Source organism: Corythoichthys intestinalis, chromosome 2 (assembly GCF_030265065.1).
Source record: "Corythoichthys intestinalis isolate RoL2023-P3 chromosome 2, ASM3026506v1, whole genome shotgun sequence".
NCBI classification, from domain to species: domain Eukaryota; kingdom Metazoa; phylum Chordata; class Actinopteri; order Syngnathiformes; family Syngnathidae; genus Corythoichthys; species Corythoichthys intestinalis.
In genome coordinates this window covers 37,467,806-37,495,083 of record NC_080396.1, presented here as the reverse complement: position 1 = coordinate 37,495,083, position 27,278 = coordinate 37,467,806, and the positions used below count along the sequence as shown (strand labels likewise).

The 27,278-nt window shown below is 39.3% G+C and overlaps 2 protein-coding genes and 1 long non-coding RNA gene across 16 annotated transcripts; 2 read left to right on the top strand and 1 right to left on the bottom strand.

Moving 5' to 3' along the window:
• Positions 1–1,556: 1,556 nt before the first annotated feature.
• On the bottom strand, positions 1,557–15,754 carry edem2 (ER degradation enhancer, mannosidase alpha-like 2). 2 transcript variants are annotated; one of them, XM_057829333.1, is made up of 11 exons: positions 15,485–15,754; positions 12,497–12,607; positions 11,928–11,967; positions 11,744–11,849; positions 10,490–10,615; positions 10,153–10,370; positions 5,436–5,577; positions 5,239–5,363; positions 5,017–5,161; positions 4,710–4,831; positions 1,557–4,641 (listed from the first exon to the last, which is right to left on the bottom strand). In XM_057829333.1, exons 1-11 carry the CDS (start codon positions 15,577–15,579, stop codon positions 4,186–4,188), a joined length of 1,686 nt encoding a protein of 561 aa, XP_057685316.1. In that variant the 5' UTR covers positions 15,580–15,754; the 3' UTR covers positions 1,557–4,185. The 2 variants fall into 2 exon arrangements, with proteins under 2 accessions (XP_057685316.1, XP_057685318.1); XM_057829335.1 differs by having other exon boundaries at positions 10,159–10,370.
• LOC130911794 (C-type mannose receptor 2-like) lies at positions 15,505–26,401 on the top strand. Of its 3 annotated transcripts, none has more exons than XM_057829337.1 (6): positions 15,505–15,683; positions 21,672–21,856; positions 23,501–23,702; positions 24,833–25,159; positions 25,602–25,681; positions 25,770–26,401. In XM_057829337.1, the coding sequence occupies exons 1-6, from the start codon at positions 15,578–15,580 to the stop codon at positions 25,881–25,883; spliced, it is 1,014 nt and encodes a 337-aa protein (XP_057685320.1). In that variant the 5' UTR covers positions 15,505–15,577; the 3' UTR covers positions 25,884–26,401. The 3 variants fall into 3 exon arrangements, with proteins under 3 accessions (XP_057685320.1, XP_057685319.1, XP_057685321.1); XM_057829336.1 differs by having other exon boundaries at positions 25,602–25,705; XM_057829338.1 differs by having other exon boundaries at positions 15,541–15,687; positions 25,602–25,705.
• Positions 16,232–19,541, top strand: LOC130911795 (uncharacterized). Of its 11 annotated transcripts, none has more exons than XR_009062474.1 (10): positions 16,247–16,272; positions 16,687–16,720; positions 16,795–16,893; positions 16,988–17,064; positions 18,289–18,349; positions 18,422–18,472; positions 18,673–18,741; positions 18,856–18,964; positions 19,047–19,116; positions 19,249–19,541. It is a non-coding gene; the product is annotated as an uncharacterized LOC130911795 (long non-coding RNA). The 11 variants fall into 11 exon arrangements; XR_009062468.1 differs by having other exon boundaries at positions 16,958–17,064; XR_009062472.1 differs by lacking the exon at positions 16,687–16,720 and having other exon boundaries at positions 16,232–16,272; positions 16,958–17,064.
• Positions 26,402–27,278: the final 877 nt, after the last annotated feature.

Here is a 27,278-nt window from a genome sequence, read left to right as displayed (position 1 = left end):
ATTTTGTCAGTGTTCGTCCCATGAAATGATATACTCAAATATCCACAGAAATCTGAGGGGTGTACTCACTTTTGTGATGCACTGTATATATACAGTATGTACTGTATACTGTATATGAAACCGTGCTGATGCAATTTCAAACGTCTACATTTTATGTATGTATAGCTCCAGTGATGTCTTTTCTGTGGAAACTGGGTCAAAATGGCTCTTTGAGTGTTAGACCGTCACAGACTAGTTTATATTTTGTATTTAAAATATATATTTCTGTTAAGTGAAGTATGTTATATTTAAACAGACTAGCTATCTGAAATGGGCAAGACTCTCTCCGGCACTTTTTTTCTTTTAAACTATATAAACAAGCATTGAGAATCATTACTGTATACAGTATGTCATTTTCAAAATGAAGTAATCAAAAGCATTTTACACTTCCAACTGTTCATGTTTCAAGAACTGATTTTGAAGGTCTTGTTATGATCTCCAACTCAAATCCTCAAGGTCTTGGACGTAATCGTGACTTGGTCTCAATCAGGGGTGAAAGTGGGCCAGAACGGTCAGGAACGCAGTTCCGGTATAAGATTCAGCGCCGGAATGCTGTCCTGCTACATGGTGCTTTGATTCTGAAAATATGATGGCAACTGTCAAAACGCTATGTAACAAAAAAAATGCTAAGCTGCCACACATGCATTTCATCTCCAAGAAGAAAACAATCTACTTACATCAGATTTACTTACACAAGTGTTAACAGAAGGCATAAAAAAGTGCTTCTGTAGCGTAATCCGTTTCAACCGATATTAATTTTTTTTTTATTCCACGGACGGCATGGAGGTTTCCCCAGCTGCTGCAGTTAACTGAGTCTGATGATGATGAGTTACGTCACGCAGCAAGGCAAAATGCCTGGACTCATTTATCGTTTCAATTGGCTGACATACTGACATGTGATCAGCAGAGATTGTTAGCTCTGATTGGTTCAAATGTGCATGTTTTCTGGAACAGCAAAGAAAAAAAGTTTGTTGAATTGGTGCGACAAAAAAAGGGCAATGCAACATAAAATGGATCAAATATTTAAGAGCAACGATAGAGTTGAGGAGGCTTACTTACCATTTTTAGTTTTATTTGCTTGGACTTATATTTGTTCATTTATGTTAGGCTACTTATTCATTTCCTTATAATTCAAAAAAGTCGATGTTTGCGCGATCTTAAAAATATATTCCATTTCGCTCTGCATAATATAAGTCCTTTGTAGTTATTTTTCTGAATGTATGTTACTTATATCTTTATTATTAAAAAAAAGTACATCTTTACATTAACTTCAATTTTAATATACATCCTATGTTCTTAAGTAGTTAATGTGAGAAAATAATGCAAAATAAAAATTAGGAGATGGAGGTTGGGCTTATTGCTGTTTTTGTTACCTTTTATTTCGCAAATCATTGAAAAAATACAATTTTGAATGAAAATCAGTTTTTGTATGATTTATAGAAATAACTGTGCTAAAACAGTTTTCTTTGCATTTCAGGTTTGACCCCCACCCCCTCACCCCCCCCCCCCCCCCCCAACAATGAAAAAAAAAAAAAAAAAAGTTATTAATTAAAAAGAATAACATTTCTGGCTCCGTGGCGACCTTCACGTCTGGGAGTTCCGGCAAGAAATTCTTGCCACTTTCACCCCTGGTCTCAATGCCTTCTTCTTTCTTGCAAGTCACTATTAATCAGTTTAGTTATTACACTACTTTTGAAATCAAATAGCCAATATAATAACAGCAGTAAATTGCTAATCAAGATAAATGTAAGAAAATGTTTAACAAAGTTTGACCAATATGCTAAGAATGTTAACATCACCCTTCATCAGCAACATTATGCCAGCCACTTGCTTTTCTCAGAATCAACTTAAGTGACACAGGCGTGATGATTCTGCCACCATCAGAAACGGCAAGTCGGCAACAACTCTTGGTGGATCACATATTATTTTTTTGACATCCAACCACTCTTCCTCCTATTTATCCTACGTGTAATACACAGTACTGCAATCACCGCAGCAGTGACTTCCTACCACCCTTTCCATTTTATTCATTTTTTGCTTGTTGTAGCTTTGCCAAGGCAAACATTTTTACCTTTCTCTCCTCCACGCCACGAATCACACTGGGAACCATTTGGGGGGGGAATCTGTTGTTAGATTTTTATGCTGATTAAAGCTAAAATTGGCAAGTTGCTTCCAAAATTGCAATGTTTTTGTCTAGCACGTTAACTTTACCCCCAGTTTCCTATGTTGTTACTCTTGCACGCAATTGTAATTACAGTAGCAGTACCTTTTGTTAAAACAATAGTTAAACATTACATTCATGTGTGTTTTTCATATTTCATTGTTAAAATATCATTTTTGTAAAACAAGCACTATGTTTTAAGACAACAGGGATCCTATGGCTACAAACCGACGTCAGTTTTGGATGCCGCAGCCAAATATTATGGACAGCTGTCGGACCTACAGTAAATCAACAAAGATTGTGTTCCCAAGTGTAAAGTCTTTGAGGTTCTTTCCTTTTTGTTTCACTTGTTGCCAGAATTTACCCCTTTCAAAGCATTGATCTGCATGGTTGGAGCAAACACGGGGGAGTTTCATGATGGAGTCATGAAGATGAACGAGTAAAGAACCACACCCTAATTGGGTGGCGTGAAAATCACAGGCGGAGTTTGACTTTTGTGGGAGGGAGCGGGGGTGGGGGGCAAAACATGCTGACCCCAAAAAGCAGTGTCAGCAATAAAATCAACTTACAATATAAGTATATGTAGTATGTACGCATGTATATACTACATCGTGACACTGTTTATGTAAAATCCTCGGTTCAAGCTCAGTTGTTGTTGAAGCCTTTGTAAGCTTTAGTTTAAAGAAATTTAAAATACTTTCTCACGTGTAGTTTTGGCTAAGTAAACCATAGGACTGTCTCTAAGGTGCTAGTCACATGATCTGTTTGAAAAGTTATTTTGACCGATTATGAAATACTTTGTAGGGTTCGTGTTCATTTCATTCCTTGTTGTTGTTTTATTGCTTTACAACCTTTATAGACAACATTTTTACGTCTAGGTCTTTATTTTAAATGGCCCAGTTTTGGACATTAGGCTTAATCTTCGAGTTAGCGGGGGTTTAATTAGTCGCCGGAGTTGATTTCAACAAATTCCGTGCAGTTTGTCAGTTATTTGTTAGTTTCAGGGCTCCGGAGTGGCTGAGTTAGCGCGAGTGAGACCTAACAAATAAATTGAAAATGCGTCGTTGTTCGAAATACCCATGTGGCCAAACTGCTGTAATTCATTTCATTATATTTGTTTTTTTTCTTATGCGTAATACAACCACTATAAAGAGGAGTGCTTCGGCCACTTGTGCTTAGTCTGCTGGGGAGTGTTTCGTTCCCACAAAACACATACACAAAAAAAATCTGTGACATCACTCCACCCTGTTTGCCTAGACAACCTATTCCCTGCAGAGCTGCTGGATTACAAATGTTACTGTTCATACTACAATTATTGACATGCAATTTAAGTTTTAACATTATCCTAAAAACATAGCCAACATTATTTATTGCATAGATTATCTGTGATTCTCATGTGTGCATGTTGTTTTTTATTGGTAGGCTAAGCAGGCACTGTTAACTCGCGCTAGCTAAGCCACTGTGGAGCCTTGAAACATAAAACTGCATGGAATTTGTTCAAATCAACTCCGCCAACTAATTAAATCCCCACTAACTAGAAGATTAAGCCTTATGCCAAAAATTCTAAACTTCCCCTTTAATTTAATTTATAGTAAAATCAATTACATGCAATGACATTGCGGGCTCCGGGAGGGGGGGTACTGCCCCCCTTCAATCTCCGCCTATGGGGAGAAGGGTATAACCGGGATTAACGCAAGAAATGTCAAGCTCTGGAGGATATGACTTGGAGGAAACCGGAAAATAATTGAATTATGTGGCGAGAAACAATAAAGGGTATGAGAACACACAAGGTGACATGGCAAACGTGGATATGGGAGCATGTAATTGGAACAGAGTGTGAAGAAGGAACCATGGACAGTGATGGAAAATAAGGAGTTTTCCTAGGGTGCACTGCCCCCTCGTGGTGTTGATGAAGCAAACACACAGTCATAATAAATAATGTATTGTGATGTCCATTTGGCGAGGAATTCTCACAGCACGCAAGGTCATGTGTTATCAGAAAAAACTTGTCCAAGGATTGAGAGTCGAGCGCTAAAAGGCTGAACAGGACACGACAGCGGAGGGGCAGTCTTCCGCTCACTAGCTTTCAGCGCAATGCTCTCTGACTGGCCGTTTGGATAAGTCTCTTCCGATTGGTCACTGTGTTCTTTTATGGGCTGTGATAGGCCAAGCAGAATATCCCGGAGCTCTTGTTGCTCATGGCGGTGGCGGCTGCAACAGTAGAGCGCCGCCGGGTCCAGAGGGTGCGCCTCCGTGTTAAAGATGTAGCCCCCCGAGTTCAGGATGCATCGGCCATCCGGCCCACCCTCGACCCACGACTCTGCCCCGTTGCTGTGCAGGAAGTGGGTGGGGTCAAACAGTAAATAAAGGTACTTGATGGTTTCAGCCAGGAAGAAGGACTCCATTCTGTTGTCCAGCTGGTGGTCTCGCAGGTCTTTTACCTGAAAGCACAAACACGCCATCAGCACCGACCGACGTCCTCGCGCCGTATCTGCCGGGAGGCACTCACGCTGGCATAACCGCATGGTGTCTTAGCGATCCGCTCGACGGACTCGACGGCATCCAGGCCAAGCTGCAGGTATGTATGATCATTGGTCGCCCTGAACAAGTACATGGCGCTCTCTATCAACTCTGCACCGCATTAAAGAAAAAAAACCATGAGGAATTAGGCGAGATAAAGGTAAATGACATACATTTTGAGGACCTATGTGTGAGAAAATCTGATGTGGCTTGTCAGTGTAAAGGCCCTTTAGTATTTCATAAACTGAACAGGACATGTTCAAAGTAAAGAAAAAAGATATGGAAACAAGGCAGACCGGGTCTAAGTGGGTATCCCTCTCTCTTGTCCACTGTGTAGCCTTGCGAGATGCTGTAAAACTCGGGAAGACCTCCAAACTGCCTCCACACAGAGTAATAGTTCTGGAAGGTTCTGACAGCGCTGTCCAGATTGCCGAGCAGAGTCTGTAAAGAAGACAAAGCCCTGTAAAGGATCGAGCTCCCCTCATTTCCCGTGAACGTGGTGTGGAGGGCGTGGCTACCTGTAGGCCAGGCCAAAACGCTTCCAGGGATTGGAAGACGGGCATGGATACGGTACCTTTGTGCATCTGCACCCATAAGTACCAGTCATCAAAGCGCGTGTAGTTCTCAAGGGCCCGGTCATAGGCTGTCAAACCAAAGGATCACTACATCATGTCAGTCCTATTTCTGCAAGTGACAGACGGGTCACATTATTCACCTGTGAACATGTTCAGCAACTCCTCATCCTGCAGCAAGATGGCACCCTTCACCAGATACTCAAAGTAGGAGTCTACACCAGCACCAATGCCAGCATCCTGCGCCACCCATTTTTTGGAGACTACATCGATGTGGTTTCCCACCTGCAAGCCAACAAACACAAACATAATTCATGTTGCTTACAAATACATAACAACTCAAATCAGCAAACATCTGAGGATTATACTGTAGGTGCTCCCACAAAGGAATATCCTCAACAAGGGCTGTTTAAAAAAAGACGCAGAGTCAGACTGGCAAGACATTACGGATCAGTGGTGTTACCAGAATGCCAGGTGTGGGTGGGCATTAGTCATACCTGGGGGTTGGGGGCGGAAAAAAAAAAAGCTACAATGCACAAGTAGGTCGAAATCCAGCGTAGGGCTACTGCACCTTAAAAAATGTTTTGGTTTCTCCTTGAGATAACTGTTGTTGTGATTTGGTCTAAACCAGGGGTCCCCATCTGCCGGGCCGCGGACCGGTACCGGTCCGTGGCGCATTTGCTACCGGGCCGCACAGAAATAATGGTAAATGGTGTTATACTTATATAGCGCTTTTCCACCTTTCAAGGCGCTCAAAGCACTTTACACTATCTCGCCACCCACCTACTGGTGACGCAGGAGCAACGTGGGGTTCAGTGTCTTGCTCAAGGACACTTAGACGAGTTCATCAGGGCTGAGAATTGAACCCACAACCTCTGGGTTGGGGGACAACTACTCTACCACTGAGCCACGCCACCCCAATAATTTAATAACAGGCATGAAAATGGGTCAGGGGTTAAAAAGGTGAGAAGGGTGTGGAGGAAATATGTTCCGGCGTTCTGCCAAAATGTCCTCCGTTGGCGAAACATGAGGCGAATTTGACAATTTTAATTTTTCACATAAGGCTTAATATTCAAATTAGCAGGGGTTTAATTAGTTGAAGGAGTTGATTTCAACCACCATTGACTCGCGCTCTCACTCCGAAGCCCTGAAACTATCAAATAACTGGCAAACTGCACAGAATTTGTTCAAATCAACTACAGCGACTAATTGAACCCAGGCTAACTCAAAGATTAAGCCTAATGTAAAAAATTCTGAACTTCCCCTTTAAAGTTTGACCATTGAATATGACCATTAAAATGTTGTCTATAAAAGTTTTAGAGCAATAAAATAACAAAAATGAATGAAATGAATAAGAATCCTTCAAAGTATTTCATAATGGGTCCAAATTATTTTTCGAACAGATCCTTTGACTACAGCACCTGAGAGACAGCCGTTTGCTTTGCTTAGCCAAAACTACAGCTGAGGAGGCAAGATGGATATTTAGAATTTCTTTAAACCTAAGCTTTCAAAACCCTCAACAACAACTGAGCTTGAACAGAGGATTGAGCACGAGCAGTATCAAAAAGTCCTGGCTGTCTTGTTACCCGTTGTGCTGTAATTCCAGGTGGTGCTTGGATTGGATGCTTTAGCGGTCAACAGTCTTTTAGAGCCAGCGCAAGGAGATATTTTTGTCATCTTTACTGGACAAAAATGTGAAGTAATGGCTGTGTTTCCAGTGTGCAAATGCAGCCGTTTGTAGTATATCTCCTGCCTATTTAATTGCATCCTGGCGAGATAGCAATGCTATGTTGTTTTGACCGCAAATTCCCAGCGCTCACGGCTCACGGTAAAACACGTCACCTGTTTTTTTTCCATCCCCGATTAGAAAATGTGACACGTGATGTCACTCCCATGACTACAGTATTCTTCATTATACATACATTATGGGGCAATAACAAAATAGTAACGCACAGGCATCAAGGAAAGTAACTTTAATCAGATTACGGATTTAGAAAAATGAACGCGTTAGATTGCTCTTTACTGAAAGAAAGTAATCAGATTACTGTTACGCATTACTCACATAACGCGTTACTGACAACACTGCTTTTATATTACCATTAAATACACAAGCTTGACGCTAACTTAACGGGAGCTATTTTTTTCACCAGAGATTTGGCTAGCTCTGGACTTGTCATAACGCAAAATATGAAAACGATTGAAACCATTACTCACCAAATTCAATATGCTGGCAAATGCATTCATCTAAAAAAAAAATTGGGAGACAGACCTCTCCTCTTCCAGCGAACGTGAATTTGTGCTTAGAACAAGATCATCTGTCATAATTAACGATCTTTGACGCTCTTTTCTCCCCTCCTGCATTCAAACTTGTTTCTCTGTCAGCGGCTGTGTTTAACCTCAATGAAGTTGCTCTCCTTGCTAAGCCTTGCCTATCATTCGTCTTTGTAAGTTTTTAGTAACTTTGTGTATTGAATTTGAAATGAAAATGTGTGTTTTTTTTTTTTTTTTGGGCTAACCTTTTCATTAAGCTAAACTGTTGATGCTACTCACACTTGGAAAAATACGTACAACGTTTTAAATGTATTCATTTGGTATATTTCAGTTGCCACGATGTGAGAGATCAATAAATTGCAGAAAAGTACGCCTTGCGTTTGGAGTGCTTGTTTTTGGGTTTGCTGGAATAGCGTCACTGGCACACGCAGCATCAAACAGGGGAAAGGGTAAGCGCTGTCGCGCCAAGCCACTTCTGGCTGCATTTTTGACACATGAAAAATAACGATTAAGTACTACTGTATGACGGAAAATTTTAGTGGTTTTGTAACCGCGACGTTTTAATAGCATGGTAAACCGTGAAGGTAACCGGCACATGCCTACACCCGACCCCCCCCCCCCCCCCCCTTAAAAAATTTCTCCTCGGATCTACACGATTCACGTAGGTCATCCTTTTTTACTTCAAAACGGCGAATTTCGCCGAAAGGTGAGAGATTTTCATGCCTGTAATAACGACCGAATCCTGGCCGAATTAACCCTTTCCCCCTGCTTAACACACCAATATCCCTGTCTACTCTAGATATAATACTACGGGATAGATTAGAATGTCGTCATAGAAATCAATTGATTGGACTGCTAGCAGTACATCTTGTTTGTGTATATATCGATGTGCGCTTGTCCTCGATAATAACGTATTACTAGGCCGCGGGCGCAGCACATCTGTTCCCGGAAATAATTAGCCCCCACACGAGCGAAGATGACTGGAAAACAGACGTCTTTGGAGATATTTTTACGGCGAAAAGGGCATCTGACGAGCCTACAACCTCGAAGACCCACGAACTGCGAAGGAGTGGATTCGTGACCCGTTTGTGAATAAACCGAGTGATTCGAGCATGTCTGTGCAACAGGAGGATCAACTTGTAGAGATCGCAAATGACGGCGAGCTTATTAAACGTACATTTGAGACAACAACTCTACCGAGGTTCTGGATTAGTCATTCCGGAATATCCTGACATCGCTACGAGAGCATTGAAAACCTTGCTACAATTTCCAACATCGTATCTTTGTGAAACGGGCTTCTTAATTAATGCTTAACGACAAGGCAAAGTCGTTAATGGTGAGAGCGGTGTGCAGTTGTTGTGTGGAGCTAACATGGCAGGATGTATCTGTGGAGAACCTTTCTACAAGTCCTTCCATGATCAAACTAAGTTAATATTCCTTTCTTTCAAGAAAGTTTGTATTGTCTACTTTAGAATCGCTGCATTTGCGCATTTTGCGGCTATGTTTAACGTTACGCAAGCGCAGAACCGCATCGTTGCAATTTTTGATGGGTTGAAAAATTTGTCAGAACACCGGTCCGTGAAAAAAAAAAGACCCAAATAACAACGGTCCGTGGTGCAAAAAAGGTTGGGGACCGCTGGTCTAAACAAATAAAAGTTGATTTGATTTCATTTGACTTACAACACATTCATAACTGAACAGTAAGGACATGCAGGTGACAATGTTTTTTTTAGGTAACCTATTGTGGTTCCTCAGTTTTATTATTATTATTATAGTTATTCTTTGTTCCGCAGCCCCTTTGAGCTCAATTTGAAAACCTTAGAATGCTTCAAAATGCACCACAATTGGCAGGTAGGTCAAGACAGGTGCAATCTTTGATACCGTGTAAAGACATTCCAAATACACTATGTAGCACCCCCTAGGAGTCATTCTTTGTCCCGCCGACACTTTGAGCCCTACTTTGACCGCCACAGAACGCTTCAAAACTCACCAAACTCAACAGCCAGGTGAACTGGTGAAAACTTTGATAAAATGTAAAAGGAAAAAAATGCGTAAATGTGTGTAGCGCCCCCTAGGAACAAAAGCATTTCATTTTTTTTTTTTTTTTTTTTTTTTAAAGGTGAAAGGCGAGGTAACAACGCAAAGGTTAAAACTTAGAACACATCAGTACTATATGAATGGTATACCATACGCAGTGCCCAGACTGCCGTTAGTACTACATTCAGTTTTCCTTGGGTTATCAGAGCGTGTCCGTGGGTGGGCACTGCCCCCCCCCTGCCCCCTGGTAACGCCCCTGTTACGTATGCTAAATTTATATAGCGAATTATGCTGTATCTGTTTAGGATTCAATTTATGCCGAGATATAAATTTTAAGTAATACTGTACTGCCACCCCCTCCCCCAAATTGTAGTAAAGATTCAAAATTTAAAACTGACATTTTGATAGCATGCACAGTGGTTAGGTATTGTACCTTTGGAGAAAACCTTCAGTGTGAAAGTGACGGTCAAACCTTTGTTCTTGTTTCACACACACGCTACTACTGTAAATAACTGCATTTACTGTGTTACTAAACTCGCCTACACGTTTTACATTTACCAGTCCGATGTCCGACCTGGTCTTCCACAGAGCCCTCAGTGCCCGACGTGCGGTGTCCTCAAACGTGGTGTCGCCGGTAAGTCGACTCAATGTGGCGAATTCCAGGATGAAGGTCCCCACACCAGCGGTGCAGGTGACGGGTGTCTCGGTAGGACTGACACCCCGCAGCAGGTTGACCGTGCCATATGGCATTCCGGTAGGGGTCTCAAATGCTGAGAGACATGGGGACAATGTAGCCATGTTTGTTTTTAGTTTTTATGATCTAGATTCCAAATGTTTTACCAAAACCAGATTTTTGATACATCACTGTGTGTGAGTTTGTGTTTAATACCAGGTAGTAGTTTCCTGGCGGCGTCCTCAGCCATCCTCAGGAGTGGCCCAGAACACGGCCAGCCGGGTTCCAGGTGCATGCCGGCCCGGCCTGAGAGCAAGTGGGCAGACAACAGACCTCCCACCACTGACGGACACAGAGAAAAACATCATGTTTGCAAGCTCGCACAGAAGCAAGTTCTGAAGGTGAAGAACATTCAAAAACGCAAATTTGAGGTGTTTTTTTTCTGTTTTCTCAATGCTTATAATAGGTCATCTTAAAACAAGTACATCTTTACGCTGCAAAATTGAGGGTGAAAGTTTCTGAGGTGTGAGTTTATTTGTAGCATTTGTTTTCGATCTTCTCCTGTTTAGTAGTAATACATGTCAGAAGTATAGCTTATTGGCATCATATCAGTGATGGTTACTGCCTTAGAAGCAGCTCTCCACTAGCTAGCCAGCCAAAACTAGTTGGCTCATGGTTCGGCCCAGGTAGCATCGAGCTTTCCGTAGCAGTACCCGAATCAACGTCTGTGGACTGAAGTGTATTGGTGGCCTGACAAAGTGTCATTTTTGCCCCAGGCCATCTTTAAAGTCCGACCCTGCTTATGCCACTGAGTGAAATTTTCACCTTATTAAGATAAGATTTCAAAAGCTCAGTTGATGTGGCACTTGCATGAACTAGGGATGTCCCGATCACATATCTTTGCACCCAAGTCACCTGATTTTGAGAATCTGCCGATACAGAGTCCCGATGTGATGCCGAAAAAGTGTTGTGCAAAAAAAAAAAATGTTTTAAAAACGTTATTGTTCCACTGTGCCACCTTCATAATGTAAATTATTTTTAATAATGTAGAAAAATGCTTGTCTTTTTTAAATGCCTCATCGAGTGAGCCCACTCAAAAATCTGCTCACGTTGCTGAGAACAGCCACTCACACGCACAAAATTAGTTGCCACGGCACACTACCGCTAGTGTTTAACTAGCTATACAATGACTGACGCATTTGGCGCCTTTGAAGCTAGCGCTGCCAAGATTCTCTGGCCAGATCAAAGCTTCACCACCTAACTTTAACAAGCAAGCTCCAGTGCACTGCTGACCAAGCAAGGAGCAGGAGGAAGAGTGAGAGGCTGTACAAGCATGAAGCAGAAAAACATAAATGTTTTTTTTTTTATCGAAAACCTGATCCTTTTCACCCGATTCCAATCCTCTGAAAAATGGCGCCTTTGGCCCCATTTCCGATCATGTGATCGGATCGGGAAATCCCTACCACGAACCTCTGATGTTTGTCTCAAAGACGGAGGCATTGATGTCAATGTCAAAGTCGATGGTGTCTTGAAGAAGTGACGCCACGCGTTGAAACTCAGTTTGGTTTCCCAGCACCTTCATACACCATGTAAAAAGTGTCAAAGCACACATGAGCAGGATGCAAGAAAACAGGAAGCACATTTTCAATCTCACCAGCAAGGTATCAAGTGCGTCGATGAGTGTCAGCGAGAAACTGAGGAAAAAAGAGGAGGTGTTGATTATAGTGATGTAAAACAAGTTAACAACTGCGACTTATGCTGCATTCGAGGAAGGTGGGAAGTCAGACTTATCCCACTCGGATGGTACCAGTTGCGACCTCAAAGCTTTCCAAGCGAATGTAAACAGCAAAGGTGGCTGATGGCGACAAGTTTTTTTTTTTTTTTTCGTCACCGGAAGACATTTTGACCTCCAGCAAATTTTCCTTCCCGTAAATATGTAACTATACTGCCAAATACAGTATATATATTTGTAAGGTATGTAATTTGCTTTATTTCTACCACTAAAAGAATATCATTGGATAACTTCATGCAAAGAGATAGCAGCATATCCTCACGCAACGTCAGTAAAAATCTTATAGTGTTACGAGTAGTGGTTTTGAATTACTAAATTAATTTAATAATAAATAGATACAGATAATCTATTTTTATAATTGTGTCATTTATTGTCCATTGTCGGTCTGCTTTTTGACCTTCCTTGAATGCAGCATTAGACCTTGAACTCACCTGCCCCAAGTGTCCTGCCCATCACAGGTGAGGGGGCGGAGTTCATCATAAGGGAAGGCATTATCCAGGTAACTGTTGTAGGCGTGGTAGAACATACCTTTGATTCGTTGTCTGAAAGATTTCAAAAAGTACATATTTACGCAATGTTTGCTATGTTTATACACCTCAAATGTAGCACATTTACCTCATATCTGCCACGGTTTCAGGCCTAGGACTTATTTGACCAATGCTAAACAGGCTAAATCGGTAGTGGGCTAGCAAGGGCTTCACTATGGTGTTGAAATCTCTAAACATACAATTAGGCATGTGCCGGTTACTGGTTTCAAGGTTTACCGTGCTATGAAAACGTCACAGTTTCAAAACCAGAAAAATTTTCCGTCATACCGTACGGTATTCGCTATTTTCATATCCCACAAATGCAGCTAGAAGTGTCTGGAGCGGCAGCGCTCACCCCTCCCCCTCTGGTCATTGCTGTGTCTGTCAGTAACGCTACTCTGTCTGCTGTAGACGAGAAAGTGGCGAAACTTCACTTGAGCTTTTTCCACCGCACCCCCAAAAACACAGTCGCTCAGACTTCGGCTATCAAAAAGAGACAGCTGCGGCTTGGAAGAGGAAGGACAGCAAACGTTCAAGACATGCTTGCTGAGGGTGGTTGCGGGGGGGGGGGGGGGGGGGGGGTGACACCGCAAACATGATTTCACATTTACGTGACCATCAATTGTCACTTTGCACAAAATTGAAGGTCTGTAAACGCTGTCATGAACGTTTCCCACCTGCTACGAGAGTTCAGCGTGTTTAGTTTCTCTAGCGATGGTAAAACAAATACTAAAACGTACGCTTGTTAACAAGGCAAATAATGTGGCTAGTTAGCATGCCAAGACAGCTAACTAGTTTCCTCTCACCTGACCTCTCCAAACCTGACCCAGAAAACATAAACAAGCTCACATTCCTGCATCAGAACTTGTACCGAGAGAGAAATATGTAGAAAATGAAATTAATTTTAAAATGTTGAGATGGTGCTTTAAAGTCAGAGAAGTGCCAGCATTATATATGCAGTATATATTTAAAATTTTATTTAGAAGTGTTTTTACTTTTTTAAGGCAAATAATTTTTTTGTTCTAATCTTGAGCAACTTGAGCTGTGGCTATAGTCTATAAATTCTATTTATTTTTATTCAAAATAATTCAGTTATTTCGTGTTAATTTATTTATTTTAACATTATATTCATGTTCCAATTTGCAAATATGTTGTGGGAAAAATAATGCAGTTCAATGGGAATCTTTTTCTGTTTAATCCATACATCTCATAAGAAAACCTTTTAGAACTATAATTGCAATTCCGTGATACCGTACATCCCGTCAAAATATCATGCCCGCACATGCCTACATATAATTCGATAATATTAGACACCACCTAAAATAAATAAGGGCTAAGAAACATACTTGTCAAAAATGAGAGAAGGGGTAAAACAAAGCCATTTAAAAACGGAAGAATTGTGCCCCTAGTCCCCCCCTGGTTATGCTGCCACTGAAATTATTCTATCGAACCGGAAATGTGTTGTTTTCCGGTTCCTGTCGCGCGCTTGGTGGGGCTCGCGTGTGACTGGATGTGATAGGGCGCGCTCGGGAGGGGGGTCCCGGTGCCAGGATTGGCGGTGGGGCGACGTAGGGTCGTTCACCAACGGGCTTACTACCACAAGGGATTCACACGATTACTGGGTTCTATGTCACAGAGCTGATTTGTGTACACCCTACACCTTTCAATCACTTAGTTTATAGACTCCCTCACCCCCGTACCCCTCTTTCCCTGGTCAACAGGCCCCCCACATGGTGTCAACCAGATATACATCTAGCTGACAATAGCACCAACATATTAGTAGTTAGTGTAGACGTTCAATGTATTTCTTGTTGTTGTTTGTGTTTCTTTTCTTTCTTCTCGTGCTCCTTTTCTTCTGCTCCCCCATAACCCCTTCCTGTTCGCTGTCATTATAAACGAGGTATGTTGAATGTTCACAATGGGAGTATGTCATACTCTCACTGTGAAACATTAAAACTAGGGCTGTCAAAATTATCGCGTTAACGGGCGATAATTAATTTTTCAAATTAATCACGTTAAAATATTTGACGCATTTAACGCATGTGTCCTGCTCAAACAGATTAAAATAACAGCACAGTGTAATGTTTACTTGTTACTTGTGTTTTTTGGTGTTTTGTCGCCCTCTGCTGGCGCTTGGGTGCGACTGATTTTATGGGTTTCAGCACCACATGAGCATTGTGTAATTATTGACATCAACAATGGCGAGCTACTAGTTTATTTTTTGATTGAAAATTTTACAAATTTGATTAAAATGAAAACATTAAGAGGGGCTTTAATATAAAATTTCTATAACTTGTACTAACATTTATCTTTCTATCCATGGATCGCTTTAACAAAATGTTAATAATGTTAATGCCATCTTGTTGATTTGTTGTTATAATAAACAAATACAGTACTTATGTACCGTATGTTGAATGTTTATATCCGTCCTGTGTCTTATCTTTCCATTCCAAAAATAATTTACAGAAAAATATTGCATATTTTTAAATGGTTTTACGATTAACTAATTTTTAAGCTGTAATTAACTCGATTATAAATTTTAATCGTTTGACAGCCCTAACTGAAACTGTTCAGACCAACCGGGCACTTAGACTTCCATTCTCCGTGTCAAACAGCTGAATAGGACAGGTTTAAAAAAAAAAAAAAAAAAAAAAAAGGAAGAAAGAAAAAAGAGGAAAAAAAAAGAAATGTGTTGTTTTGCTGTGCATTTTAAAATGACAAATCTAGAGACGTGCTTTGTATTCAAAATATTAATTCTGAATGTCCATCTAGTGCCCATTTCACTGATAAGCTTTCACGATGAATATTGGATATCGTATGGTAATGTGATTTTTTTTTTTACTTCCTGTAACTTGGCAACGTAGCATTTGTAAGGTGCGCGTGCACGCGTACCTGACATCGTGCATCTCTTCTTCGGTAAACTGATGATTGGCCGCTGTGCTGACGAACACACACACAAAGAGTGCGGTGCGTACGGGATCGCGCATGGCAGCTGGAAACAAGAAATACCTCAAAAAGAAGGCTGGCGGCAACGCAACTAAACGTCTGCTAACAGCTAACGAGTATAAAATCAGAAACCGACAAAATTACAGCAAGTAAATCTCCTTTCTCTTCTTTGCAACGTCCCGAGATCTTGGTGCTTCGAAAGCGGAAGTTGTTCTCATGTCACTTCATGAAACACAGATATGCCTGTCATTAGGACAAGACGACGCATACCGGCTGAGCGAAGTCCGTACGTGACGGCCACATTGGTCGGGGCAACCTTGCAAGTACATAGAAAAGAAATTATAAATCGCTTCATTCAAAACCAGTTTTATTAGAATGAATTGTTTGTGCAAAGTGCGTGCACACATCATTTCGCATAACCTGAGCTTTCCATGCATATGTCTCAAACATAGATATCCATATTATTAGCCCAGCTAACCGACACGTCTACGTTACGGCCATATTGAAAGGGGTGACTTTTCTATTAGTCCAATGCACGGGCGTGAAATTATGAGAGGAGTCTGGCTGCAGCCCGCCTCTCTCAGTACCCTGCGCCGACACGCTCTTCTCAGTACCCATCCCGCTGACAGGAAATGACGCAATACCGCAGCTCTCAATCCCCTCAGACCGGAAATGTCGTCAACCCTTGCGACGAAAACAAGTTACGTTATTTCACCTCTCGCGAAGAAAGCACGGTCAGTGGCCGCACTGAAAAAAAGTTTTTAAAAGCGTATGCATGTTTAAAAATGTTAAATAGTTAAACAACACTTGCGGTGAAAATATGAAGTGTTTATTCTGAGTTGAAAAGACCGTACTTATATCTAGTATTCTTAATGTAATTTAAATAATGTCTTCCTTTACTAACTGCATGTGACTTTGCTCTACTTATATTGTTTAATACGTACTGATGAATTCAGCAGCGAATTGGCTAATGCTGCTAATGCTTTTTACATTTTTTCCCCCTCAATGAACAGTCTTCTTTGTGTAGTTTTCATTATATTGCACTCTTATTTTTCATTATGTACATGCCTGCAATTCGCAGCTCGCTGTTTTTGTTGTTGTATGGTATTGTTGTTTTACCTTCATTTGTTTTGTCTGGTCCTTTGTAGTTTGAATGTTGTCACATGATCCAAATAGGACAAGGTTGTAATTTTTTCTTGATATTGTTACTCTGCTTAGCTATATATTTTTTCATTATTATTATTTTTTTTTACTAGCTCCTTGATCACCACCCCATTGGGAAGAAACTAAATCACGACCCCCAAATGGTAGTCTTCCCATGCAGATACAGGGATGTCACAGAGATCCAAATGGAAGTAAGTAGCATAAGTAGTAATGTACTTTAGATTTTGGACTGTGCTGAACACTTTTTTTTGATAGACATCGAACACTGTAAAACCCACTGTGCAGACAGGACCAATGGTGACAATATAAGACCATGCCGAGCTTCGTGGACGGTTCAAACTCATCCTGCCCAGGAACGGCTGGTATGTTTTTATGTCTGAGACAAATGTTGTGCTCAGTGGAAATCTGGATAGGCTTATTATCCCTTATATTAGTTAACAATTGGACATAATTGATTATTTACTCTTTGTTTATTTAACCAATCAACATTCTCATTAGCTTATGCAAATCTTGAATATAAAGAGGCCAGAAATGGTGTTGATTGTCTAAAAAAAGAAAGTTTGATTGACACGTGCTGACTTTTGGAACGTTGGCCTGAACAATGAAATGGAATCAACTGTGAATTTTGAGGATTTAGTTTCTCTAAAGAACATAATGTCACTTGTACAATTAAGTAAAATGTAACTTTTTGTGTTTGTTTTTTGCAGATATGAAATGCATATTTATAACTTGTCTAACAAGTAGCTCATTCAAAGATATAAAAAAGTATTTTTTGGCGTGTGTAGGGTATTTTAACTATGTAGCCTACAGAATGCTTGTATGGGCTCATGTAGGTGTCTGCGTACGTTTGTATTTATATAACATATGTCCGTGTGTATAGATTATGTATTTTTCAGGGAAGGACCATATTTGTGGCTGACCCCTATGTTGTTGCAACATGGTGAAAGCCTACAGGATGTGACCCACACATGCATTTGCCTGTAAGGCTGATTAGTAACAACTACAACTTGGAGCATTGGTTCATTTTCAAAGAACAGTCAAATCATAACAAATTAAATGATCCAAATTCCAATTATTTGTGGGAAGAAAAACAGATCCAATCATGAGATCAGGGAACTATTGTTATCTCTAATGAAATTCAGTATCCATTCATATTGGCATGGCGTTTCCATGATGATCCAGAATAGCCTTGTTTGGTTTTGAAGGTATGTTCCAGTCGATCCTTTTATGTTGCCCCTTCAATTAAAGCAGAATTGCACTCCAGATGATTCATCCAATCATTTGAAGCAAATTTCTAAAATGCCACTCTAAAATTGCGAATGTTTTGTTTCAAGGGCGTTGGCCCGGTCTCAACATTGGTAGGGACGAATATAATGCAAGTAAGGTTGCTCAAAAGTTGGTGGGGACAACTTTAGCATCCTGAAAAGTTGGTCGTGTTATGTCCCTACCGTCCCTATGCAAACCTACGCCCTTGTTTTGTTTGCATGAATCATTTAAACCTGACTGGTTGGTGTTCTTATGCATGGAAACACGTTTGTAATTGTTTAACTACTGTATTTAATATGAACCTATATTTTCAATTGCAGAAAACGTTGACAGTCAATCAACAGGGGGACATGGAAAGAGAGAATTGGAAGTGAAATAGAGGTATTTGTAAAAGTGTGTATATTCATTGATTCAAAACTTGAAGGAAGTGACTCGGTTAAATTCTTACGTTAGGGTTTTCCGGGATAGCCATAGGGGAAGGACTGTGGCATCTTCATGTTGATGGTAGGTGAGTTTAACTGTCCAATTTTGTCCTCTGTGATATTTGTATTCATTTATCCATTTGTAGTATGCTCTTTGCACTGTTCTGGATGCTCTCTTTGAGTTTAACCATTGTAAAATGAAGTTCACCGAATCATTCAAATTGGGCTACAAAATATCCTTGTCGTTATTCTTTATTTACACTTGTTTTTAATTTTTGTTAGACTGATATGCCAACTCTGAGGAAGTGGTGGTGTATATTGATAGCGGACAATTTCAAACTTGGGTGCATGGTAAGTCTTTGAAACTGTTGATATGGCATTCATAGGAAAGTAGGTGCACAGCACCTTAATTCTTTGTTGGAAAATGTGGAATACTTATTTTTGTATTTTTTCAACTTATGTGAGCCACAGGAAAGAGTTTGCCCATTGGACAGATGAGGCAAAAGCATTACTGCAGGGTGAAGTGCCACCAGTCTATCAGTTACAGAAGTGAAATTTGAATATAATTGCTGAGGTCAGCTTTTAAAGACTTTTTAGTGTCCATTACTCTTACGCACTTTTGAACATGCCCCCCTTTATTCACTGATTTATTTTAGGAAGAGGTGCAACCACAGCTCCTTCAAGTTAGTGGTGGCCCACTCCAAAAAGATATGGCGGGAAAAAATGGTAAGATTGTTTATATACCTAGTTTAATGCAATGCCTGAAAAGAAAAATCAAGTATAAAATTAACAAAGCATCATTTTTATTTTACTTATGTAATATTCAAATAGCTTTTCTTTCTCTTTTCCAATGAACAGTTTTGGTAAAAGGATTGTGCAAGACAGCACAAAAGCCTCGGACAGGGCTAGGGGGAAAAAAAAAAAATCAATGCAGTAGGAGTTCCCAAGCATCCTGCAGATGGAAGAGGATGAGCACGAACTACAATGTCTTGGAGCCATTCAAGTTCTGTTTCAACCATCTGGAAGATGGATTTACCTTTTTTGAGGAGATTGTTGACTAAAGAAAATATCTATTCTCTCAATAATAATAAAAAATAATAAAACTAAAAAAATAAAGTTTACCACATCAGAACTGGTTGTATTGAGTTCATTTTTCTACACTTATGAATTAGTTTTTGTTTTTTTTTCTTTTATCTCAGATGTTAGTTGTAGGTAGTTTTAATTACCTGTGATGAAGGCGGGAGTGCTTGCCGAAAAATGTCAGGTAATTAAAACAACCTACAACTATTGTCTGGGATAAAAGAAAAAAAAAACAACTAACACATGACAACTTTTGTCATTTCTGTTTGAAATAAAGTTGCCTTTCCTGGAGCAGAAAGTTTAATATAGTTTCTGAATTAGTTAATTAGGATCTTCACCCACATGAATGAATTTAAGTAGCAAAATGAAAGACAAAATTGGTTTGGTTGCAACATTGAGAGAATATTACGTTTTTGATACATTAAATTGTAATGAAGCTATACTAATGTGTTCGTTCATAAAAATGTAAGGATGACAGCAATTTTGTAATAATTCTCAATTGGAGTATATTTTACAATTGACAAACTAAAGTACACACTGTGATAGGTCACAGGCGATCTTTCAGTCACTAATTAAACCTTTATTGCAGTAGTGTGTATTTTAATTTTGATGTACTGTAACCGTGTTTTTCATTTTGGTAAAATCAGCAGGCTTTAATAAACTGACCGCGCTTAAAGAGTTAATCTCCCGATTTCACCAAATCAATTTAAGGAGCATATAAATAAATGATTATTTAAATAATAATGAGTGATGCTGAAACCGAAAATAAAAGACGTGCGAAAAGAAAAGTAAACTAGTATTTACGTTCGAATGGACGCTAACTATTACGATAAAACCGGAAGCTCGGAGCTCCAGCGCAGCTTCATGTTGTCATTTCCGGTCTGAGAGCTGCTATATTGCGTCACTTCCTGTCTGCGGGATGGGTACTGAGACGAGCGGCGCAGGGTACTGAGAGAGGCGGGCTGCAGCCAGACTCTCTTGGAAATTATGGAGGACCAAACCTGTCAAAACTGAAAATAAATGAATAAATAAATAAAAACGCACCACATATTTAAAAACCCAACAATTTATTATTATTATTATTTTTTTTGTGTATTTATTTTATTCCACATTTATTTTTGTGTTTTAATTTGTTTAGTCTTATTTCTTATTTTTGTATTTATATTTATAAGTAAAGTTTTTATATTTACTTTTAAGATGTATTTATTTCCATATTTATTTTTATATTTTTATTTTTTATTCTCATTTCTTATTTTTCTGTTTATAGTCATTTATTTATATGTCATTTTGCCAGCTTTGGTCCTCCATATGCAATCACTTTGGAATTTAAGCAATTCTCGACTGATTTTCATAATGTTTTCTTTTTTGTCAGCGTCAACGCGGCTGCTGTTGACGCAGAACATTATATTGAAATACTAACACATTAAAAGAGCTTTACCCAATTACACAATTGTTCTTATCAATTTAATCTATTAGACACTGGGGAAAAGTAAAATATTTATAGATAAAATAATGACAAAGAAAATACTGAGATGGTAATTGTTCAGTCATTAGCCATGTTTAAAAAAATACTAATAATAATATTTCACAAACTGCTAGCATGAATTTACTATTACGGTAAACATTAGCAGTCATAGATATTTATTTACTTTTGTTTCACCTGAAACGGATAAATGCCAAAACAATTGTGAAACATACTGAATCCATTCAGTTTGAATACCGTATTAATTACAAGCAAATGTAGATACAACAGCTGCGTTAAATTAGAATCTATATGATGTTGTTTTTTAATGGGGAAAATATTGAAAAATAACAGTATTTTGAGAGTAATTAATAGCTCACGGCAACATTTTGATAAAAACAACAGAACCTGTTCATTTTGACAATGGTGAATTCATAGAACATTTTTATGTTATAAATTTTGAAAGCTTACTGCAAGGCATTTTATGACTAAACTTCAATAACATAGTGTGGCCTCTATTCATGAAAAGGGGAAGTGGGAAGACCTTCTGTTATTAGTTTGCATGAAAACAAATTAAGTGAAGGAGACCGAACAAGAGTTTTAGGTGATGCACTGGACCACAGCAATGGAGAAAGTTCTTCTGGTCGTGGCCATCGTTGCATCAGGAAAGGAATTAATTGTTGGGATGTGTAAATATTTTGACGAACGTGCCAATTTAACATGTTTTCCTCTTCTTTAGGCCAGTGTGCATTATGCTCCAGCGCTCGCCGGGTCTTCTATGTTGTTAATCAGACAATGTCGCAGAGCGAGGCCCTGCGCCACTGCAAAGACAAACATCATAACCTCGCCGCTGTGCAAGATCAGGAGGATGTAAAGACGATGATGAACATAGAGGACCTTGAGACGATACTCAAGGAAGAGCAGGTACTCATGATAACATTAGACACATATGAAATTTTGTCTTTCTACAGCATGAACAAGGACTCTTCTTTTTGACTGGGAGGGCTGGAAGTGCTGATTGAGTGCCAACTCTTACATTTAAAATGGGTTGGATTTTATCACCATCAATGGTAGCCAATGAGTTTAAAAAGAAATCCATCATATTCTATTGTATAGTGTAGATATACTGTATGTATTCCCTCATAATTGGCCATTTTACTTGGTCTATTCATCCCCGTATTGTTTGTGTTATTCACTAGGTGTCTGGAATAAGTGAGAGCTCTTCTCCCATGGTTATTGTAGGCAGATAACAACATACAGCAGCTGCCTAGTAACTTTCCACTTTCTTGTGAGCTACATAAGGGGTTGACATGTCAGCTGGCATCAGTGGTCGAGACTGAATCTTCTGTCAGGAAATAAAACACAACCAGTATTCTATTCTAAGGACAGTCGCAAGGAGAAAAAGCTCACATTCAAATCCAGACACTCGAGTTCGTTTTACGTGCACGGGGATCGCTCTCCAACTCTTTTTTCCATCGTTCACCCTTTTTATTGACAAAGTCACATGATAATACATAGTAATAGAATATGCAGAGAGTGAGTACATGGCATGCAGTGATTGGTTAGTTCAGAATAGCAACTGTTTAGGAAGTGCCTTATTTGGTGTTGTTTCTCAAAACTGGATGCTTACTGTGAAACGATACCAAAGAAAAACGAGAATGAAACTGAAGTATCAACTCTGGTGTTTTTCCACAGCTTATGATCTTGAAATTATGACCGTGGCTGGCACCAAAAGGGAGGGAAAACTTGATAACACAGTTACCTGAACCTCTTTGTATTATGTTCAAAGAAATACAACACATGAACCTGGATGAATAGCCTAACAAATGAATATAGTATCACACCAGTAATGTGTTTTATAAGCGCGAATAAAATATATTCCTTCACATCTTCTGGAAGGCACTTTGAGGCAGTGACCATCATTGATTAAATGTATTTAGCTGCAGTGATTAGTGCTTACTTTTTGTTCCTGAATTGCGTGTCGTCATCTCCCGTTCCTCAAGAGAATTAAAAGAACTTTATTCTTCAATAGATACTGTATATAAAGGTTATCTTTTACACCACCATCATGGAAAAGTAACCCAATATATTACAAAACTATTGTTTAAAAAATAAAAAGCTTGAAAATCGTTTGAAATGTTTGTTTACTTCTAAAGATGGTCTTTAGAAGATGGTCTGCCATAATTACACGGTGGTACACCACAGACACAGCCAATTCCAACTTTTTAATAAATTCCGACTTGGCACCGCTATTGACATTAGGAAGCTTCCTTTTCTCACCTAAGTTACGTTTGGATGTCAAAGTGAAGGGTTTGGCAAATAACCACCGTTGTGATGGTGTGGGAAAAAAAAAACATATTGCAAAAAGCGTCTGCCTATGTTGGTTCCCTGTCCAAGACAAAGTTGCCTTGATTAAGGACCCTCTGCTCTGTAACACCTGTTCGGCAGGATCTAGAAGTGTCCATGTTATTTCACAACACAAAGAATAATTTATGCTTGGCCCTAATGACTCTAAATGTAAAAAAAATAAAATAAAATAAAACAAGTCAATTGTGGCTTTACTCGCAGCTCGCCTGGATCGGCCTGTCCACCAGAGAGCCACGCTGGAAGTGGTCATTGTTGGGGCAGACCTTCTACAGAGACCTGAACTACAGCAAGTGGAATCCCGAACAACCAAACGACACGCAGGACAGAGAATGTTGTGTTCTGATGGACCACAAGGGATACTGGCATGACGTTAAGTGCGACCAACAGCTTCCATTCATCTGCAGTGAGATGTTCCGTCTTCATTCAAATCTATCCAATGTTGTCTTAACTCATAAAGTTGGCATGTGCAGTGGAATCTTAAAGTTGGAATTCTCCATAAGTGCACAGTTTTTCAAAAAGTGCTCATGTGCAGCAGGTGGTGCGAAACCCCACGTAGAATAATTAGAATAATGTCAGTCGATCCATGAGTTGGTTTCCGCGTTAACATGTAAGTTAGTTATCTAATTTTCCACTCATTGCAGGGATGCTGCACAGCTGATTTCCACCAATCCAATTTTGAAATGTTATAAATATTCACATGATGCAGGCTCTCTTTCGATTTGGCCCCTAACGCTTAACGTTGCGGCAAAAACACATTTTTTAAAGCCCCATTCATTTCAAGAGGAAAACACATGTCCAAATTTCGAGACATACCCTGTCCTACATTTTTCATTGGATTCACATTATTTACAAATGCAAAAAAATCAGGATCAGGGCGCAAAAAAGGTCTGTACAACAGTTTCACAGGAATATGACCCCCCCAAAATCCTCATATATTTCCAATGGCAAAAAATTACCAAATCTCAATACGAAGTGACCTGAAAAAGCCCTAAAATCTACAGGAAGTAACAAATGAACAGGAAGTGACCCAGAAATGCCCCAAAATCCATTTTGACTGGGAAAAGGTTCATTTGCCCCTCCCACTCAAAATCGATTGGACGTCTAGCGCAGTCAATGGCAACCAATGAGTTAAAAAGGAAGTGACCTGAAAATGCTTTAAAATTAATAGGAAGTGACCAAAAATCTACAGGAAGTGAGAGCAAAGTGCCCACATGCATATTCCCCAGAAATGGCATTTTCTAGTTTAGTTACTAAGTTCACCTTTTGGTAGGATTTGAAAGTCTGCCAGTCAGTTGATCCTGAAGTTTGCGGAGTTGCGTAAAATTCCCGAAATAAAATCATTAACTAAATAAATGTCACCCAAAAAATATTAAAGTAAAAAAGAAACAAACACTTACAGCATTGCTTTTGTCTCTTTTACCATCACGTTTCAAAGGCGTAGTTTTCTTTGAAATGATTCACTGATTTGTACGTTTTTGTGCATCACAATTCTCTTCATCACCTAAAAGAATGTGTTCCCTGTGTCTCATGGAGATTACACCCTCGTGGAAAAAAACCTGACCTGGTACGATGCCCAGTCGTCCTGCCAGGGGAACAAGAGTGAGCTGGCTACCATAAGCAGCGAGCCAGAGAACCACAAAATTAAACTCCTGCTCGCTGGTCGGCACAAAGCCTGGCTCGGCCTAAAACGCGACTCATGGAAGTGGTCGGATGGAAGTGGCTTTGCATTCTCACACTGGCAAAATGGAGAGCCTGCCAGTGAGAGTGACAATGACGTCTGTGTAGTGGCCAACTTTAGTAATGGAGCACAGTGGAAGAACCACAACTGTGACTCCCAACTCCCCTTTATTTGCTATCATGGTAAGTGGACATCGAAATTTACTCCACAATGACCCAACGATGAATACAGACTAGAACTCTTCCGTTAGGATATAATTCAGATGACATTTTATGTACGTTTTTTATCCTCACTATGGAAATTACAGCAACCTGACTGAAGGCCAAAAAAGCCCGAGCATAAGGGGAGAAAGTAAGGCAAGGGTGTGGACCCTGGTTTCTCTTACTCAGATTTTAAATACAAGGATCTGATATCAGGCTGCCCTTATTGGAATCGATTTGGCCAAACGCTTATGTGTGGGCGAGATAGTAGTCTGGTTTTACATGGGTATTTGTTCAATGGTCTTGAACTTGTTTATACTAATCCTTGAAGAAAATTCAGGTTAATAAAGATTAAAAACATTAACAGGGAGTTGTTTAGTGGAATTAAAAATCTGATATTCTTCCCCCTTTCTTTCCGATTAAGTGGTTCAGCCCATGAGGACACTATTGGTGAGTTTGACTATGCTGCCGAAGACTGAATCAGTGGATCTTAATCAGGAAGCAGTGAGCACGGCCGTCTTGGAGCGGGTACATATTTCTTTACTAAAGCAGTGTCAGTTGTGTCTCCTAAATGTCATCTATGTGCATTTAGCTGCAGAAGAGGATGCAGGACAGCCTACAGATCCAACAGTTCAATGTGAGCTGGAAGATGCTGGAAAACAAAAGAAAAGGCTCTCACCAGGAGAAGAAGACCAATAACAGTTGATAATAAGATAAATGAGTTTTAAATGGTCACATACTGTAGTTTATAAGTTCATATAGTACACAAAAATCAGTGATGCATTCTTGTTCACCATTTCTTTAATCTGAGTCAAATATTGAATTATGAAAATTAACCAATATTTCATTTGTTGCGCATAAGAAAATAAAAGAATTTGTCAACCTTTTAAAAATATTTTTTTAAACTTGAAGAGCATTACAGAAAATACTGTACTGTACCTATTGTCATTGCCTTTACATTTAAGGGATTGAACACATTTGTTACACACAAATCCAAATTGACAATTCATAACATAACAACCTAGATAAGGAATAGTATTATTTCTCCATATGATTTAAAAAAACGAAGAAAAAAGACTGTTCAAAAGTCATTGTTCTTTAATGTGATCGAAATGTCAACTACGATTATGGCTGTAGCAAGGTCTGTTTTTCCAAACGCTTTTAAAAACAAAATTAATAGGCGCTGCCTCTTAAGTCACAACACCATTGTAGCATTAAAAATTATATGAAACTGAGACTGACTTTGTCCTCGTCTTTTCTCGCCTGAAAACACTGTACAAAATACTACACAGCAAGGGCGTAGGTTTGCATAGGGACGGTAGAGACATAACACTACCAACTATTCAGGATGCTCAAATGGTCCCCAGACTCTCCGCCAACTTTTAAACAACCTTATTTGCATATAACAATGAGTTCAGTTATATAGATAATTTTGTGTAATTTTGTCCTTCCAAATTCTGTAAGGATAGAACTGACCCTACCATCATTAAGTAAATTATTTTCACATGTATTTATTTTTTGATTTTTAATTTTGGCAGGATTTGGATTTTTAATTATCGTACCTCTTTTCACTTGCTGGATGTGCCGGTCCATTTTTTCCCCCTCAAATACACATTTGATTGGCTGATGACTTGCATTTATTCATTCATTCATTCATTTTCCATGCCGCTTTTCCTCACGAGGGTCGCGGAGGTGCATTTATTTAAAATATATTTATTTTCTACATTATTTATTTTAAAATATTTTTATTTGCAGCCATGCAGACAGATAATCATACATTGATCATAGTCGAGGTAAAAATATGTAAGTGTTATATATGTTCAAATATTGCAATTTAAATTTGCTAATAAAATCCAGACATTTATTCTGAAATTTTTCAAAATGTTTTCGAAAACAAAGTTTTCATTTGAACGTTGTAACAATAGACATGAAAGTTGGAATACAGATATATTTTGCTTTGATCATGGGATAAAAGAAAAAATCCACTAATCTATAGGTTTAGACAAAATTAACTCAATACAACTATTTAGCCTATCAATTAATTAGGTTCATATTCGTGAGAAATTTAGCCCGTTCACCCAATCTGTTTGGTCTTATTAAT